This window comes from Euleptes europaea, chromosome 1 (assembly GCF_029931775.1).
Source record: "Euleptes europaea isolate rEulEur1 chromosome 1, rEulEur1.hap1, whole genome shotgun sequence".
NCBI classification, from domain to species: Eukaryota; Metazoa; Chordata; class Lepidosauria; order Squamata; family Sphaerodactylidae; genus Euleptes; species Euleptes europaea.
In genome coordinates, this window is record NC_079312.1 from 86,982,320 (window position 1) to 87,002,486 (window position 20,167).

General features: G+C 44.7%; 1 protein-coding gene across 1 annotated transcript in view; it reads right to left on the bottom strand.

Moving 5' to 3' along the window:
• TCOF1 (treacle ribosome biogenesis factor 1) overlaps positions 1 to 20,167 on the bottom strand; it is a 52,501-nt gene that overhangs the window by 19,355 nt on the left and 12,979 nt on the right. The window contains 9 exon segments of the mRNA XM_056847628.1: positions 883 to 1,031; positions 8,144 to 8,324; positions 14,765 to 15,016; positions 15,614 to 15,857; positions 15,941 to 16,034; positions 17,441 to 17,573; positions 17,664 to 17,768; positions 18,328 to 18,413; positions 19,025 to 19,376. Of these exon segments, the coding sequence (XP_056703606.1) occupies positions 883 to 1,031; positions 8,144 to 8,324; positions 14,765 to 15,016; positions 15,614 to 15,857; positions 15,941 to 16,034; positions 17,441 to 17,573; positions 17,664 to 17,768; positions 18,328 to 18,413; positions 19,025 to 19,376 (1,596 nt within the window).

Here is a 20,167-nt window from a genome sequence, read left to right on the forward strand (position 1 = left end):
ATGTGTTTTTGATATAACACATCTGGCACAAGAATATAAAACATATTTTTATCCATCCATCATATATTTAAGAATTTTGAGCTGTGATTTATGAGCTCTGCTGACATTAACAAAAACAATATTATTTTTTTTTATCTGGGAGCCAGATTTGACAGCTGCACAATATAAAAACCTAATTATCCGCCACCAGAAATTGTCTGGGTAACTCCAGTGTTGTTTCTACAACAGATCTGTTTTAAGTCTTCCAAGGAGTAGTAGTGGTTGAGCAGGGCTGCTGCTGCACCAGGAACTGTGTTCAGAAGCAGACTTCTCCATCCTGGAGCCTAAACATAGGCCAGGGAACACTTCTAAATGAAGCAGCCCAATTCAGCGGCCTAGAAACACCCCCCAATGTTACAAGGGACTCTACAAAGCCAGAGCGGAACCCTCACTCCTCCACCACTCAGTACACAATGTACACCCTGGACCAAACAGCAAAGCAAATCAATAAACACAAAAACAGCAATCCAGCCAAGGGGCATATGAAGGGACTTTCTGCATGGTTGAAGAACTACATGGGCAATTTAGTTCTGAGCACATTCCTATACACAGTCGAAAATCTAGAACTGCACACGTGAGGCTCATTTTAAGAAAGTTGAGTGTGGGGCAGAGGCAGGGAGAATAGAAACTGGCTTCAATTCTTCCTGCTCCATCCCTCCCTGACAAACAGCTGATGCACAGAATTTTAGTTCTTGGGCTCTGCATGCACAGCATCAAAAGCTCCAAGTGGGTTGCTCTTCTAGCCCTGTAAAGGTTCTGCTTCAGATTTCCTACCTGTTTGCTACACATAGCTGTACAGATGAGAAGCTCCCCCCCATCCCCCCAAGATTGTCCCACAATAACCTGAGTGAACACCGTATCTTCCTCTGAGTCAGACTCGTCGCTTGAATCCTGGCTACTGTCTTCACTGTGCTGGGATGCCTTAAGTGGTGCTGGCGGAGGACAGGGTGTCTTGGCACACGCAAGCTGAGCAGCAGCATTTGCTTTGGTTGCTAAAAGAAAGCAGAGGCAAGACAAGTGTCAAAGAAACTAAAACTGCAGGCAAGAGCCCAGAGACTTAAGGCTCCTGGCCGCAGCCATTTCTTGTTGTCCAGAAAAGGAAAGTCTGTGTGTATGGTGGTGGGGGGTGTATGGTGGTGGGGGGACACATATCCTAGCAAATGACAATTTGAAGAAAGCCTGCTGCTCTTTCAAAGGATGGTCTTTTCAACGTTTGCCTGCAATCCCCTGGTTTGCTCTCAAGCAGTACTTCTGGGTGAAGGAAAGATACCACAATTAGGGGCTTCATAGGTAGGCAAGAACAACTAGAACATCACACTGAGGAAAAAATCTCTTCCCCTCCAACATCTGAACAACTGACAGGAGAAGTCAGCTGGAATCCAACTTGCAGTGGTGATGCCTAGGTGTAACCAGTCAGTTGCCAAAGATTTCACTTCATCCTGTGACAAACTGCCATTTAGTATTTTCCTCACTACAAAAGCTGGCCAAACCTACAACAGGAAGAGATTCCTAGTTCCAGGCCAGTGCAATGAGCCACTTTGCTGCACTGTGTGAACAGATCTAGATGCGGGAAGATTCCTGTAGTAATTTCTAGCACAGGCCTACCCACAAAAGAAAAACACCCCTCCCCACCGAGCTACACAGTTCAGCAATGCATCATCTTAGCAGTGTTAACTGTACAATTCAGACAGACACAATAAAAGTCAGACAGGCCCCCCATCAGCCTTTAGAAACCCAACTTCCACACCACTCCCAAATTATATGTCACAGTTCAGCTTACAATATTTGTCCTTTTCATAAACAGGTGACAGAGGGAAAGAAAGACGAAATATGTAGGTTGTTGGCCAGGGTAAGCAGGGCCAGGACTAAAGGAAGGAAGTTATCCAGGCCTCAGAAAATCCGGCCCATTGGGGGGGAAAGGCACCACTAGGAAGCCCTGCCTGTATGGGTTTTAAGCATTTCCTTCCAAAACATGGTATCTAGATACTATGAAAGATGCTAAGTTCTTAAAAAACAAAATCCTGTTATCTGTTCTGTGCATGCACATATTATACTTATAGTGCAGCACGTGCATCAATATTCTTGGCACACCATTTCAAGATAATATACATTTTACTTTCAGAAGAACCCTAACAATTATTTTTTTGAAAGATACCCAATGACTTACACGGCTGAAAGAAGATACAAGTTCACAGTCCTACACCAAACCTATCACTCTACTTTCTACATCATATTGGCTCTCACCAAGATTTGAAAACCACAAACTGGAGTACACATTATATACGGTAGTCTCTCTCCCCCCATCTGCCTTTCAACTCCTGAATATTTTAAGAACACCCCATGTGTTTCAATTAACATTCTGATTCACACAGAAACAATACAGTTTAAGACCCAATATTCCACAGATGAACCTTCCGTAGGAACTTCCCAGAGAAGCAATTTTTTTAGGAATACCTGGTCCCTCAGGGGTTCTCTTTTATCATTAATACTTAAATTCCATGAATATTTTTTTTTGCTGCTCATGTTATGAAGCAGTGACATGCGCAGGCTGCTTTGGGATCTTTATTAACTCTGCACAGAACCTAGTATGAAAACATTAGTGACTCCTCTGATGCTGGTCACTTGTTCCAGTGTCCATTAAAGTGGCAGTAACTTAATTTCTCTCTTCCTTCTGGACTGTGGCTCTCCAACTAATGCTGGATGCTGCTCCACTCTGTGGCAGTGTGAGACAGACAAAAACCTAACCAGCAGTAGAATATAGCCAGTTTGCTTGGGAAAGGGCTAGCAAACCCTTTCTCTTAAAAGGTCTAAACAAAATACCACTTAATATCACCAGCAAAATTGTTCACGTGGATAAACACCACTGGTTGTGTCCAACTATATACAATGAAGCCCCTCAGAGTGGATGCCTTTGCTCATCAGATGCAAACACCCTCACATTATAAGAGTTGGCAGGCATCCATATGTGTTTTCTCAAAGAATAAGAAAGGAGGGAACAGTGGACTTGAGTGGTAACAACACGCAGCCCTGGCAATTCATTTCCCGTAGTTCTGGCTGATGTTAGGAAGCTCACAGGAATAATCACGTATTTTGTTAGCAGTAGAGAATGCCGAACAAATGGTTCTTTGTCTTGCTTCACTGTTCAGTTTTCAAGTTCAAATCACCAGAGAAACATTTCCACACACCCGTGGAAAACAGGACACATTGAAGAGAAAAGCAACTGTTAGAAAGGGCGAGTATTTATTTTGAAGTAAACAACACCAACATCAAATATTTTCCTGCTTCAAAGTAAATATCTTAGGATCCGTCAGATGCCTACCAATAAGCCAGGTTCTAATATTTATGAAATAAAATATCTTGCCTTTCCTTAGGGCTCAAGGCAGCTTACAAAGCACAATTAAAAACATCACAATACAAACACACACAGAATAAAAACACCCGCCCCAGGTAACTCAACAGTTACCACAGTTCAAAGGTCTCTTTTTTTGAGAGTGAAGCTTAGTAAATGCAACAGAAGCAAGGACAAGAGTCTAAGATTTACAAGAACTTATGTCTGAGGTACCGTAATGGCTAGAAAGCAGAATGTCGTATGCAACTGAAAACAAAAGCAAATGCTACAGTTGGATATTGGCAGCAATAAGTATCATCGATGTGTGTATTTTTCAATATCTGTGAATCCCTAGTGTAATGGTTAGAATATCAGTCCAGGATTTGGGAGTCTCTAATCCCGCGTTGGCGAACCTATGGCACGCGTGTCGCAAGCGGCACGCCAAGCCCTCTCTGTGGGCACGCGCGGAGCCCTCGCGCCTGCCTAGGGCTGTGCTGTGTTGCCGTGGTGCGGTGCTCCTTCTCCCCAAGCCTGCACTGGCGCCCTCCCTCTCCTTGCACCGGGGCAAGCCCCTCCCTCCCTCTCAGCTGAGCTGTGGCTGCAGCTCAGCTGTTTGTTGGGGCCCCGCCCCTCTTCAGTTTGGACGGGGAGGCTGTGGCCAAGCACTTTGCCATGCCCCACCCATCTTCAGTTTGGGGGCCCCGCCCGTCTTCAGTTTCTTCCATTCTGCTTTCCTAGGTAGGTATTACCACATTGATTGCTCTGCCTTTTTTCTTTTTATCCCTGCTTACTCTGTCAGCTTCTCATCATCCCTTACCATCCAACTGACTCTTCACCCCATTCCAGCTGCCTTTTCAAACATCAACATTGTTTTTTCCCCCTTACAGAATGTTAAGCGCCCTGCTGACTCACCTATATATCTAATTCTGAATTTGGTCCCAGGGTGCAGCTGTTTTAAAAAGGCCCTTTACAGAGACAACAAGGTACTAACTTCTCAGCTGAACCCTCCCCTCCACACCAGGTACAATTATCTCCTAGCAAGGAAAGAAGACAGAAAAAGATTTGTCTACCAGGAACAATAGCCACCCAGTTGGGGAGGACATTTTTAATTGGGAAAAAGAAGAAAGTTAATATCCTCCCAGCCCAGTGTGGTCTGTCCCTATGGCTGCATTTTACGGTGAAAAAAACATGTGGAGATCTAGTAATGGAACTTCAACCTAATGTGTGGTTTGGCCTTTAGTCCTCTTGGTTTCAGTCTGAGAGCTAAATAGAAGAAAATACTTTTCTCCTCTTGAAATCTATGGAATTCAGAAGTACTTGAGGAGCTGGGGGTGGGGGATATGGTTCAACGGTAGAACACCTGCTTTGCAGTGAGTAGACAGTACTGACCTTGATAGACAAAGGTCCATGAAGTGTCAGGTGTCCCATGTGGCTGGTACTACAGTGGCTTTGTTCTCAGACATGGGCCATATCTTTGACCCTCCTGTCATGCCAGGATGTATCTGTCTGTCTACCTAGCTTCCCCAAGCCTAATTTCTAGAAGAAATTTTCAACTCTATGATCATAGAGGAGTCTTCCTTGCCCTTAGCCAGCCCAGCTTTAAGCCTCTTATTTATGCAAATTCCCCAAGAAGGGAATATCAATCAAAATATGTGAATGTATGAGTTGTTTTTTCTAAACTAAAACCTCAGTATTCAGGTTAAATTGCCGTATTGGCACTTGGTGATAAATAAGTGGGTTTTGGGTTGCAGTTTGGGCACTCTGTCTCTAAAAGGTTCGTGATCACTGCTCTAATCCCTATTCTACCATGAATGGGTGACCTTGGGCCAGGGTTGTTATGAGGATAAAATGCAGGGGAGGAGAACCATATAAGCTCCCACTGGGGGGAACATAAGAAAGGCCATACTGGATCAAACCAAGGCCCATCAAGTCCAGCAGTCTGTTCACACAGGGGGCCAACCAGGTGCCTCTAGGAAGCCCACAAAGAAGATGACTGCAGCATCCTGCCTATGTTTCACAGCACCTAATATAATAGGCATACTCCTCAGATACTGGAGAGAATAGGTGTGCATCATGACTAGTATCCATTTTGACTAGTAGCCCTATCTTCCATGAACATGTCCATTCCCCTCTTAAAGCCTTACAAGTTGGCAGCCATCACCACAGCCCAGGGGAAGGAGTTCCACAATTTAATGATGTGTTGAGTGAAGAAATACTTCCTTTTATCTGTGTGAAGAAATACTTCCTTTTATCTGTTTTGAATCTATCACCATCCAGCTTCAGCAGATGACCCAGCGTTTTGGTATTATGAGAGAGGGAGAAAAGCTTCTCCCTGTCCACTCTCTCCATACCATGCATAATTTTATAGACCTCTATCATGTCTCCCCTTAACTGCCTTTTTTCGAAGCTAAACAGCCCTAATTGTTTTAACCGCTCCTCATAAGGCAGTTGCTCTGGTCTCCTGATCATTTTGATTGCTCTTTTCTGCACCTTCTCAAGCTCTGCAATATCCTTTTTTAGGTGTGGTGACCAGAACTGTAGTCTCACCATAGATTTGTACAAAGGCAGTATGATAGCGGCAGTTTTATTCTCTATTCCTTGTTTAATTATGGCCAGCATGGAATTTGCCTTTTCACAGCAGCCACACACCGTGTTGACATCTTCATTGAGCTATCCACTACCACCCCAAGATCCTTTTTTTGGTCTGAAAGCGAGGCATATTTGAATAAATAATATAGCAGAAGGTGGGGGACAGATAAAAAGAAGGTTGGTTGACAATGGGAGGATAGCATTTCAAGTAGTCCCTGGAAGCCTGCTGCGTAAAAATTTGAGTCCCAAATATTTTGTCACCAGCCTTTACGCAAGCCTAGCTTACCAACACGTTAACTGTTGGTTCCAGAAACCAGACTTCTTTTCTTGCTAACGATGCCACAGCCTCCTAGCTTTCAAGAGCTCTTTCCCTTGCAGCCTGTCAATAGTACTGCAAGAACCCAAGGTGCAGCACACTCTGTGAAAGACGTTATCCTATCTCACTTCTGCAGATCAACACCTCCCCCTTCATATTAGGCTGCACTATTCCCAGGTGGACCATTGGCCCATCTATCTCAGTATCAACCCAGTTCTTGGGATGGCTAATACTAGTCAAATGCTGAAGTCTTGCTCAGCTTTCATAGCCCAGATGAGAGTTGGTGGGAATTGAACCGGGGACGTTAATGCAACTGGCAAACTGTAGCAGTTGTGTCAAGCAAATCATATGCTCTGCTACTGAGTTATGAGGCCTTTATTTCCATCCTCCCCAAATGCAAGTAGAAGTGTCTATATCTATGCTTAGACTTCCTACACATAATTCCCTTAAGACTCCCTGAAGCTCCACACCTCTTGTACCCATGCAGTCTCTTCCTTCCACTGAGTAACACCTCATTATGCTGTTCTGTTCTTCATTACTGCTGCAAGCAGCAATCTTGAAGAATGCAAACATTCCAGACCTCTTTTCAGAAAAATGACAGTTCTGCCATATGCTCCATCTTTTTTACAAAGATTCCGGATATGAAGCTTCTGAATTTCTCCATTAACTGGCTTTCAACCTGATGCTTATTATTCCACACAGGCTAATAATTCAGCATTCATAGTGTTGCTTTATTAAAAAGCACTCTCTCTTTTTCCATCTGGAGTAGTAACCTGAAGGGAGAAAAGGAAGGCCTTCAACAAAACCCTGTGCTCCACCTAGCTCTGCCAGCGGCTGCTTCATATGATAAAGGGGCCATTCTCATCTGTTTCATTCCATGTGTAAGGGGGGGGGAGGGCTCTGAAAACATGAAACTGCCTTATACTGAACCAGACCCTTGGTCCATCAAAGTCAGTATTGTCTACTCAGACCGGCAGCAGCTCTCCAGGGTCTCAGATAGGGGTCTTTCACATCACCTACCTGCCTAGAAGAGTCCCGTGGCACAGAGTAGTAAGCTGCAGTACTGCAGTCCAAGCTCTGCTCACGACCTGAGTTCGATCCCAACGGAAGTTGGTTTCAGGTAGCTGGCTCAAGGTTGACTCAGCCTTCCATCCTTCCGAGGGCGGTAAAATGAGTACCCAGCTTGCTGGGGGTAAAGGGAAGATGACTGGGGAAGGCACTGGCAAACCACCCCATAAACAAAGTCTGCCTAGAAAACGTCGGGATGTGATGTCACCCCATGGGTCAGGAATAACCCAGTGCTTGCACAGGGGACTTTTACCCTTTTTACCTGTCTAATCCCTTTAACTGGAGATGCCGGGGATTGAACCTGGGACCAAGCAGATGTTCTACAAACTGAGTCACAGCCCCTCCCCTACTCCTTCCAATTATCAGAAGTGGAGAGGCAGAGAAAGTCCTGGGCTAAATTTCATAACTTTTTCTTATATGGGAATAACCGAGTGAGTATATCAGTTGTTTTTGTGACTCCCCAGGGCAGCTTATCTTTCAAAAATGGATTTGGCTTCGCAATGCAACAAAAAGTGGGCAACAGCCACCCCCAATTCTTTAGCTGATCTGGAAGGATATTCAGAAATAAGATAAGCCCAGAACTGAGCAATTCTGAACACGTCTGCCCAATCTCAGCTTCAGAATAATTGGCATCTGCTCCCATGTCCTTCAGCACTTCAGAGCACACTGTGCGTACGCTTCAGGGAGCCCGTTTGTTACTCACATGCCCCGACCCGATGATTTCAACTAGAGAACCAGAGAAATGTAGAGGAAAGCTGAAGACAAAAGCCTCCGAACACCAGTGAAAACCGAAGGCATCTTACCAGATGGAGGTGGCAGGTTTTGTGCTGCTGGGACTGTTTCATCCTCGCTGTCAGAGGAGCTGCTGCTCTCGCTCTCCGTTTCCTTCCTTTTCAAAGCACTTGATGGAGCTTTCACTGGGGTGCCAGGTTTAGCAGCCGCGTTGTGTTTGACTCCGGTGGGAGGCTGAGGCGCTTGCAATCTCTGCACCAAGGGGGGGGGGAGGAAACAAAACAGGAACACAAACCCACAGTGAATTCTTTATTTTCCATAGCTGAGAGGTCCATTTGAGTCTTGCACACATTATTAGTCTGCCATTTCCCTACAGAATCAGAAAGGCATATCGCCAGCATTGGAGATAATCCTTAAAACAGATGAAATACAGTTGACATGAAGAAGCTATTTGTATTACTTAACCTTCGACGCAACAGTTTAGGAGCAGAACTGAAGGACGACTTTGGCATGAAGGAGTTTCATGTGAGAGAAGAGGAAAGAAGGCTTTCAGAGAATGGGCTTGTGCCAGGAAGATCCCAGGGAACAAAAAGGAATGTGTTCATGCATACACCCATTTCTTTTTAAAGTCCTCTGTTTTATCCTCTGGTTATCTCTCTTTAAATGCTGCTGATTTTATTACATTCCTACATGGAATTCAGGGTGGCATAGATTTTCATCGGTCAGACACTTTCCCCTCACAACAATCCTGTTAGGGAGATTAGGTTGAAAGATACAGACTTACTTAATGTTATCCAGTTTCAAGGCAAGAACAGAGACTTTTGTGGGAGTGTTGTGAAACCTTTCAAGAGGGACAACAAAATTACGATCCTCATCTTATTCGTCACCAGAATAAATGTGAAGGGTGGTGCGGGCCCCAAAGGAAGTAAACCAAAGCAAACTTCTCCAAAGGCTAGCACCGAATCCACCAGATTTTCACCTAGGTAGCAGAACAAGGCTTGGGCAAAAGATTACAGTTGTTTCGTTTACTAAGAACATGGATAATGGGAGCTGGTGGGAGCCTATAAACAGCTGTGTGGCTGGAGCGAATACAATAAGACAGGGTAGAATTTTAGCCATGGCTGCCAGAAGAGACTGGTTCATTTGAATAACTGATAACAGAAACTATAAAGATGACAGGGGAGAGAAGGGAAAACAGGGGATAATAGAGGAAAGGATATAGGAGACACTCCACTATGACCCTGAAGTCCCACCCAGGTCTTCCCTCTCCTTTGGTGGTGGGCTCAGGCTTCTTAGCCACTGCCTGCATATTTTAAGCTCCCTCTCCCATAACTCTATTAGAGTGAATGAAGGTTTCCTGATGGGATGAAGAAGGTATCTATTCCTCTCAAACAGATTACACTCTACTCTGAAGCTACGGCACTAAGAGGTGAAAGCATGCCTTATTCCCAGATCTGCCTGTAAAACATGGAATACCAAGTTTCAGGGGGGGAAACTAATTCAGCTGGTCCATGCAGGCAACCTGCAATACAAGGGGAGGGGAAACAAAAGGAGGAAGAACCTTTAGCATCGTCAGCCAAATCTGTCCTGCTGCAAAGCCTTTTTCCCTCTTCAAGTGCAGCATCAGTGCAAAAAGCCAAGCTAAGTCAAGCCTGCCAAGCCACCTTGGCAACAGTTGATTTAGGTCATTTATGCATGGGAATTTTACCTGAGGTTCGTTCCCACACTTTTCATTTGGGAATCTCTGCACCAGCAGTCTCCAAACTCAAACCAAATCCTGCCCCTTTAAATGCTGCTTTGTAATTGGCTTACTTCACAGTGCTCAAGGTGAGAGAAGATTCCCCCCCCCAAAAAAACCCAGATGCCACATAAAAAAGCATTTTAAGAACAAAAAACAAAAAATGGAGCAATCTGAAAGAAAAGGCGGGGGAGAAATCCAAGCCTTGGTTTTAAAAAGCCTTTCTTGTGCTCAGAAAGAGCTCTGAGGAAGCAGGAAGCATTTGAATCCCCGCCTCTTTACATGCTGCTTTGTGATTGTGTATGAGAGAAAGCCAGCTTCTGTTTCCCCTGCTTTGCCTTCTGCACGGAGATTTCAGCTAGGCTGAGCTCAGGGGAGAGGGAAGAGTCGGCTTAACAGAGGAATGGGAAGACCTGGACATTGCGAGGGCTGGCAGCGAGGTCATCTCTAATGGACAAAAACTCATGCAAAACTCCAAGGAACAACTGAATCAGACAGGGGGCAAACATGAGTCTAATTACCCATGTATAAATGACCTTAGTCTTCCAAGCACATGCTCATTTCAGTCAGTCATTTTTCCCATTTCTTGTCAAAAATATCTCCAGTTATTCAGAAAAAGGTAACGAATCCCTCAAAGAAGGAATGAAAGAAATGTATTGTGGCGCAGCATCAGACCTGCCTGGAAAGACCAGACCTGCCTGGAAAAATCTGGGTTCAAATCCCCACTCAATTATGATGTTCTCTGGACCATGGGCTGGGCTAGTCACTCTCTCCCCAAGACTAATTTACCTTACAGGATTGGCTGAAAGGATAACACTGAGAACCTTGTACAGTGCTCTAGCACCGTGAAGGAGGGACAGCTCTCCAGCTGTCATGCCTTGTAAGTTGTAGTGCACATACCTTTTCGAGTCTGTCATTCTGTTCAGAATTCGATACATCCCTCCCTCTACTACAGTCCATGTCAAAGTAACAGTACTTATGCTGGCCAATGGCCATAACAATAAATGTATAAAGTAACAGTACTATTGTATCAAAAATGTCGACTTTGGATGACCCATGCAAGACCAACAAGTTAAGCGACTTCTTGCTGTTTCAGTCCTATGTAAGGAAATGATTTCAAACTACACCCAGGAGCCAAAGACTTTTTGCTTCCTCTCACATAAAGCACCAGTGTCTGCTTCTTTTCAAGGAAAGCAAGGTATTTTCGTGCCCACAGAGCCTGCCTTTTATCTGTCCATCCAGGAACAGCTGCAGGTATGCAAAGATGTTGTCCAGGGTGGAACCAGGAATGTTTAATGAGAACTAAATGCCTACAGCTTCAAGGTCAAGTCTGTTTGCTTCCCCCTACCTCAGAGGAAATATGCAAATACTTTGTCAGCTGAATAAATATCCAAAATGTTAAATGCAATTCAGACGCGATTCCCACTTTAGCCGTGCCAATCCACACACCCTCCCCCCCCAACGAAATGAAGCTTCCAGTTTCCTGTGATGGGTTGGAACTTGCTAATAGAGGTACAAAGTACTCTTCAATCCCTATAAGCCAACAGACACTGTATGGAGGAAGAGTGGACTGGGTATTACAAGCAGGTATTGCAATGGGAGCAGCCAACACAGCACCCATCAGGGTCACCCCACCTTGCAAAATACAAAAACCCAAACCTGCAATTTAAGCAGCATCTTCATATTCAATCTTGAGGAAGAGGATTTCAAAAAACAAACCATTTTGGTTTCTGGAGCCCTCTCTCTGGGCCTACTGCATGTAGCAAAACAAAGCCCTCCTCTGTTAAGGTATGGAACGGTGATTTGAACAGGGAGGATGAAGAATGGGGTAATTTGGCTTTCAACGTCAGCCTTTGTGCTGAGCCTTCATCATGCCTAGGCTAAAGTTTTCAGCCACTAACTGGCATATCGCCAGTCACGTTTTACCAAATGTACGGGTGGGACTGTGATACATGTCACTGTTTCTGGAGAAAAGTCGTTTAAACATGCAATAAAACAAGGAATTGTCACATCAATTTGCTCAAACTCAGGTCTATCAGCTCAGAAGGTTTTTAGCTGCTTTCATTTGCTGTAGCCCAGCTCAAATCACCATGAAAAAACCCAGCCACAAAATTGCACAAGGAAGCAACACCTCCCAGAAGTACGAAAGAGTCTCATCACAGAAAAATTGACATTTCAAATGAAGTTCACTTAGACAACCCTTGGGAACTCATTATAAGCATCCTGTAAGAACTTATTTTATGACAAAATATATAACGCATAGCCAATCTTTGTGTATGTCAAATAACATTACTGAAGCACTTAACAAGTCTGCACCAGTCCACACTCATGTTTGTGCTACTGGGGAAGTCTGAGCAGCTGGTTTGACAAGCTGTTCAAGGCAGAGGTTTAATCCAGAAACTAGCTAAAACGCTGGATTAAAACAATCGCCACATCCTTCCATGTCCTTACACCAAGTTTCCTGCTCCTTTGTCTGGGGCAGGTTCCCCCTTTCCCCAGTCCCTGTTTTCCCTTTACAGTTTGTGGCACCTCACAGATTCCTCACACTAGAAGAAGAGTTGGTTTTTATAGGCCGACTTTCTCTACCACTTAAGGAAGATTCAAACCGACTTACAATCACCTTCCCTTCCCCTCCCCACAACAGACACCCTGAGAGGTAGGTGAGGCGGAGAGTGTGAGACTAACCCAAGCTCACCCAGCTGGCTTTATGTGTAGGAGTGGGGAAACCAATCCAGTTCACCAGATTAGCGTCCACCATTTATGTGGAGGAGTGGAGAATCAAACCCGGTTCTCCAGATCAAAGTCCACCGTTCCAAACCACCACTCTTAACCACTACACCACGCTGGCTCTCACCACTACACTACCATGCCTTTTGCCACCCGTGTAGCCGACATCTCAGGTAGGTACCATGTCACTGCCATGGTCTCTGTCTGGGGTCACCTTCTGGTCCCACCTCTTGCCTGGGGTTCCCTGGGCCTTTCCAGCTTGCCCTGGGCCTTCTGGAGCTCTTCGGAGTCTTCCAAAGCCAAACTGGGTTTGGCCATGTGCTGCCTGCAGGCTTTCCCTCTGACCAGGCCATTGGGGGCTTCTCCCGCCTGAGGGCAGATGGGGCCCTGCCACCTCTGCAGCTCTGGGCCTTCTCTGGCTCCTGTGGCTGTGCCTCTGGCGTCCCCTCTCCCATTCCATTGCCAGCCTTCAAAGGCCCTGGTGGCTAGGTATGGGTTTTGCCTCCCCTTTGCTGGTGGTGCACCACTTCTGGCCTGGGGGATGGAAGTGCCCCACTGCCATCTGAAATGCAGGGGCCACCCAGATAACCACAACAACCATGTCTAATTTGGGTAATCAAACAACATCTCTCCTCTGGGCTTGCTTTTACCACGGTGCCTATATGAATTGCTGAAAAGCAAAAGGCACACAGGGTACAATAATCCAAAAAGGCAGCTTGAGGGTGTACACCTTTTGAGATGTAAAATGTTCATGGAAATTCAGTCTTGCATGTACCAGACAGTGTCTCTTGGGTTACATCTTCAGGAGTGATGGTATCGCTTTACTCTGCTCTGGTTAGACTTCACCTAGAGTATTGTGTTCAGTTTTGGGCACCAGAATTTAAGAAAGATGTAGACAAGCTGGAACATGTCCAGAGGAGGGCAACAAAGATGGTGAGGGGTCTGGAGACCAGGTCCTATGAGGAAAGGTTGAAGGAGCTGGGTATGTTTAGCCTGAAGAGGAGAAGACTAAGAGGGGATATGATAACCATCTCCAAGTACTTGAAGGGCTGTCATATAGAGGATGGTGCCGAGTTGTTTTCTGTTACCCCAGAAGGTCGGACCAGAACCAATGGGTTAAAATTAAATCTGAAGAGTTTCCACCTAGACATTAGGCTTCCTTGGGAGGTGGTAAGCTCTCCTTCCCTGGAGGTTTTTAAGCAGAGGCTAGATGGCCATCTGTCAGCAATGCTGATTCGATGACCTTAAGCAGATGATGAGAGGGAGGGCATCTTGGCCATCTTCTGGGCACTGGGGGTGGTTGGGGGAGTTAGTTGTGAATTTCCTACATTGTGCAGGAGGTTGGACTAGATGACCCTGGTGGTCCCTTCCAACTCTATGATTCTACCCTGCCAGTGGAGATCCATGTTAATAACAAAGTGCCAGAGTAGTTCTCTGCAAAGTAGTTCTTTTTGAAGTGATTAGTGTTTGACCATGGTCTGGGAGGTCCAGGCCAGGGTTGAATCCCCACTTTGCTATGGAAACCTGCTAGGTGACTTGGGGCCAGTCACAAACTCTCATCCTTACCTACCTCACAGGGTTGCTGTGAGAATAAAACGAAATAGGACAGAACGATATAAGCTGCTTTCAGTCCCCATTGGGGGAAAAGGTAAGGAACGAATAAACAAGCCACGGAGACTGCAACAGACTTATTCAAAGAGAGAGTGAGAGACATTGCCCAGGAAGCCAAGCCAAATGGGTATAAGCAGAATTAAGGAAAAAATGGAGTTCTAGAGAGCATCAATACACAAATCAACACCACATTGCACTTCTGCCTGGACGGCTCCCTCCCCCGCAAAGCTGTTTCAGGCCTTTTGGAGGGATCAGAATATTCATTTATCTCACAGGCTGCACGAAAAGTCAGACGCCTCTGTATGAAGCATAAGCAAACAGAAGTTCATAATGTAAAGGACTGAAAATCTCCAGCTAGCCCTTAGCTAGAGAGAGTATTCAATCAACTTTTCCTGTCAGTCTAGACTCTAGAGGAACCTATTAAAAACCTTACCACTGGAACCTGCTAACCCCACCTTCTTTCTCTCTCTCTCTCTCTCTTCCCAGCCCAACTGCCTTACAGAATGCTGATCTTACTGGCCCATGAGGCTATGAATAATTTGTAACACCGCTTCTGTCATGTGGGGGACAGCAAAGGTTAATCCTGCTATCTCAGGCAAAAGCAATAATTCCCAACCTTCTGGCTTACTGGAACTGGGGGAGCTTCATTCTCACTCTCAGACGATGACTCGCTGCTTTCTGAGCTCTCTGCACTCCCAACAACCTTGGCAAGAGGGAGAAATGAGGGTTTCGCCAAGCTTGGCGCAGAGGGCTTTGGTGTCTGCTTCGAAGGACCCGGAGTAGAAGCTGCCTTGCTTGACGACAGGTTTGGTGGCGCCTTTTTCACTGATGCTGTGGAGGCCTGAGGTGTTTTTTCAGATGATTTTGTCTAGCGTTAAGAAATGAACAGACCGGAATAAATAAAAACTCAAAACTCAACTCATCCCCGTGTTAAATTTTTAAAACTACAGGTGATGTAGTTTTGGGAGGCGTTGATTCTGAAGTCAAGGGAACTCATTCAGGGGACACAGGAGGAGTACCTTGAGGTATCCATCTCTGATAGTGGCTGATTCAGTATTTTTAAGACAGGCCTCTTACAGATATTTTCAAGGTTTATGGATTTTGAAAGGGCAACTAAGAACACCAAAGCATTTTGGTCTTTAAGTCCCCATTAAACATTGATGTCTACGAAAAAAGTCTTCTTGGACCACCAGCTATTTCCCATCAAGCACAGCAATCAACGGATTACACCCCATCACTCTGGTCAGCAAATGGTGCTTCACTCTGTCAGCAGAAGGCATATGGCACCGACCAAGGAGCCTCTTGTGCTAATGGAACACAACTTGTGCCGACAAAACACACTGCCCTTTGCTGAGATGTAAGGTAGGACACAACGCATCATATCTAACTCAGTTCCAATTACTCCCCGTTTTGTGCCTAGTGGCACAGACACAAACACATGGGCCAGGTTTCCAAAGAATCTCACCAGTACCACTGAAGAGGATTCCTGATCCTCGCTGTCTGAGGAGTCGCTGGTATCTGAGCTGTCTGCTGGCTTTTTGCTTTCAGTTGTATTTCCAAATCCTGCTTTGATCTGGCTTATTTTTGTCTTTGCTGGAGATGCCTTTACTGTGGCTCCTTTAGAAGGTGGGACAGTGGCAAGACAGCTTTTCACTGGCTTTGCACTGATCTGTGGACTTTGCACAGCTAGCTTTATCTAGAGTGAAGAATATTCAGAATAAGCACACAGCAGTTTCTTTTAAGGATAGGAAGGGCCTGAATTTCCTTCGTGGAAATTAATCTTCAAAAGCATGGAGCTACCTGAACAGTTGCTGCATTTGTGTCTTCTTCTTCAGAGTCAGAATCCTCACTGGAGTCTTCACTGCTACTCTCAGTCTTTTTTAGAGCTAAAATGTGAAGAGAGGAGACATTCATTCTGAATCCTTAAAATAAAAGGGCGTTTAATACTCTCCCATGTTTAAGACGAAGACCAAAAGGAAGTAAAAAGCCTCAGGGTGAATTCCTTAAGAATCCTCTCAACTCCGTCTATCAATTTTTAAACTACTTTCAAACATCAACTTTTAAGTGGTCCCCACAACAAACCTAGAGTTCACTTCAGTTGTCTAAACTAACTGATCCGTACACCCCACCTGCCTGCTACTCAACTCTGGAAAGGAGAGGACCGCTCAAGCCATAATGCTGTGTTTTCATCACCAGCTATGTTACTTGAAAACCAATTCAGGAACCAGTAAACATTTTCAGAACACACCAGTAACATGCCTTAGATTATACCAACCACATGGCTGAGGTGTTCTGGCTAATGCTGTAAAAATAAATCCATTCATTATACCAGCCTCACAGGTACAGTATCCTTCAACCGATATTTCTCTTCAATAACAGCCACCAACATTTTAAGACTTAGAGGATGGAAGAAAATAACTGTTCACAGCAGGTCACAATTTACTATGTTTGTTGGTTCTTGTAGGTTATCCGGGCTGTGTAACCGTGGTCTTGGTATTTTCTTTCCTGACGTTTCGCCAGCAGCTGTGGCAGGCATCTTCAGAGGAGTAACACTGAAGGACAGTGTCTCTCAGTGTCAAGTGTGTAGGAAGAGTAATATATAGTCAGAAGGGGGTTGGGTTTGAGCTGAGTCATTGTCCTGCAAAGTATTAAAGGTAATGTGCAAATCATTGTCCTGTAAGAATCAAGATAATGTGCCCAACAGCCCGGATAACCTACAAGAACCAATGAACTCTGACTGTGAAAGCCTTCGACAATACTATGTTTGTGTTCCCAGAGTTGATAGCAGCATTTATAAGAAACTGTGTTCAATCCCTAATATTCAAAATACCAAAGAATGATTTTATTCCAAGCATTGTCATTATGTGGAAAAAGGAAAGAAAGAAAAGAAAATAAGGGAGGCAAATACCAAACATGGAAATTCAAAGGCTAGAAGAAACCAATTGCAAACCACTTCGTATATTAGTTATGAATCTAACCTAATAAGCTACCTGTTGTTCTGCACTTGTGCAAGTATATACACACTCACTCCTAACTACAGAGCCTTCCCTTAAAGGATGTGGAGGCGACTCATCCGTTTGCAATGGGTGTGCTACGCTTGACAGCATTACAAGTTTATTTCTGCCCTCGGCCTCAGCAGGGAACAGTTTTGTTTGTATCCAAGAGCTGAAATGATCGGGCCGACAGTGTTATCTGAAACACAGTACACACCAATCTCCCTGTGAGTCGAAAGAAGAGGTGCAATTCATCAAGGCACCGCAGAGAACACACACACATTGCAAAGCCTTCGTACCTGGCTTGGGAACTGGGGTTTTCACTGTGGTTGATGTCTTTTCTTCCTCACTCTCAGACGAGCTGCTACTGCTTTCAGAGCCTGCTGCCTTCTGAGCAACACCTACTGGAGCTGCGCTCTGTCCTTTGAGAATCTGAGATGCATTTACTGTGGATCTTTTAGATAGGGTGACAGTGGCAGGGGGATTTTTCACTGGCGTTGCACCGATCTGTGGGCTTTGCACAGCTGGCTTAACCTTTACTGTGGATCCTTTAGAAGGTGGGATAGTGGCGGGAGAGCTTTTCACAGGTCTTGTACTGATCTGTGGACTTTGCGCAGCTGGCTTCACCTAGAGGGAAGAATAATCAGAATTAGCACATAGCAGTTTCTTTTTTAGAACAGGAAGGACCTGAGAATTTACTTTCTGAAATTTAATCTTTAAAAGCATGGTGAGGAATTTAAAGCAAACAACAGTAATCCCGTCCCTGTTCTTTTCAGGGACTGTGAAAAAGATACAGAAAAATTGTGAGGGGTCTCAATGAAGGGAGCCAAATGAGTCTGCTCTTAGACATAACAGGACAGAGAGAAAAAATTGGAGAGCATTCAAAAAGCTGGATGTGAAAATTGGACAGTTGGATGGGCTATCCTATTCATTCACTTGCCTCTGAACAATGTTAATCTCCGCATTATTGTTTCACAATTTTGGCACTAAAAAGCGCATTGAGTAAACAAATGGCTGATAAAGCATTCTACCCCATCCCCCCCCAGTGAAGGTTTCAGAGCAGATTCAAACGTCAAACACATGACACAGAACTCATAGGAATGCATCACCTTTACAATGCATGTGGGAGATTACTGGTTTGATCGCAATAATGAACATCCTTGTAAGACCCTTTTGATGGAGCTACCTGAACAGTTGTTGCATTTGCTTCTTCTTCTTCAGAGTCAGAATCCTCACTGGAGTCCTCGCTGCTGCTCTCAGTCTTTTTTAGAGCTAAAATGTGAAGAGAGGAGGCATTCATTCCGAATGCTTAAAAATAAAAGGGCGTTTAATACACTCCCATGTTCAAGACGAAGACCAAAAGGAAGTAAAAAGCCTCAGGGTGAATTCCTTAAGAATCCTCTCAACTCTGTCTATTAATTTTTAAAGTACTTTCACACAGCAACTTTTAAGTGGTCCCCTCAACAAGCCTAGAGTTCATTTCAGTTGTCTAAACGAACTGCTCCGTACACTCTACATGCTACTCAGCTCTGGAAAGGAGAGGACCGCTCAAGCCATAACGCTGTGCTTTCATCACCAGCTATGCTGCTTGAAGACCAACTGAGGAACCAGTAAGCATGTCAGAACACGTCAGTAACGTGTCTTAGATCAGACCAGCCTCACATGCACAGTATCCTTCAACTGACATTTCTCTTCAGTTCATCAGTTTGCAACAGATGTGCTGCACTTGGCAACAGTACAAGTTTATCTCTGCCCTCACTCTCCAGAGAGAGCAATTTTGTTCGCAGTGTTATTTGGAATGCAGTATATACCAATCTCACTGTGAGCCAAAAGAAGAGAGGCGGTTCATACGCAGAGACGACACATCCTACAAGCCTTCTTACCTGGCTTGGGAATTGGGTTTTTTACCGCTATTGATGTCTTTTCTTCCTCACTCTCAGAAGAGCTGCTACTGCTTTCAGACTCCGCTGCCTTCTGCGCCACGCTCAGTGGTGCTGCGCTCCGTCCTTTAAGAGCCTTAAGTGGCGCGGCAGCTTCCGGTTTGCCAGAAAAAACTTTATTCTGTCCTGCTTTGGCCACAACTGAAGGAGATGGCTTGTTTGAGATAGCTTTGGTTGGTCTCTCTTTTGCTTGGACAGCAGCTACGGCTACCCCTTTACCTGGGACAGAATTGGCTTTTTGAGCAGCAAGCTGCAGAAAATTAGCTGTTTGCTTTCCTGTCACAGTAGTCTTTACCTAAAAAAGAAAAGTGGGAAAAACCATTAAGGTTTTCAGGTTAGGATGCTGTCTCATATACAAAGCACATTCAAGTTCTGCTCCGAAGACTCTTGGTTCACATGGGCTCACACCAGCTAGAAGGTTCACATTTGCATTAAAAGAGACTGGAGAACTCTGGTCTGGGGTAAAACATACCAATTCACACTGAACTAAGACATTTTATTCTCCAGTGACCTCTGCATTTCAGGAAAGCCTACGTTACCCTTATAGCTTCCATTGGCTTCCTCTGGAAGCGGACCAAAGTATAAAGAACTCCATTTATTATGGACACTTTACCTAGCATGGCATAAGCAGGCAAAATTGTTTCCATTACTGTAGGGATCCCTGAAATATATTTGAAACTCTGGAAAAAAAACAGTATTACTGAATTGCATTTGTCAAGAGAAATGATCTCCTCTGTAGCAATCAACCTGACAGTTTAAACATCAACGTTTGGCATTGTCATAAATTTAAAGCAATAGCCTGTTTCCTGATATATCATCCAAGTGTCAATGGATAACACGAGGAGAGTTCCATATCAAATGCTTACTACTCTTTTGCTATTCCCTGGCTGAGATGAAAAGACTGAGACCCCATCTTTGAATTTCAAAGCAATCTGACTTAACTACTCTCAGCAATGTCAGATTGGGGGGGGGGAGTCCTGATCCTCTTCAAGAACCATTTTCTGGATCACGTTCTTGATTGGCTTATACTGGTCAGGGGGTCAGTGGTCCAGCATCCTATTAAGTTAGCCTATAACCATTTGGCAC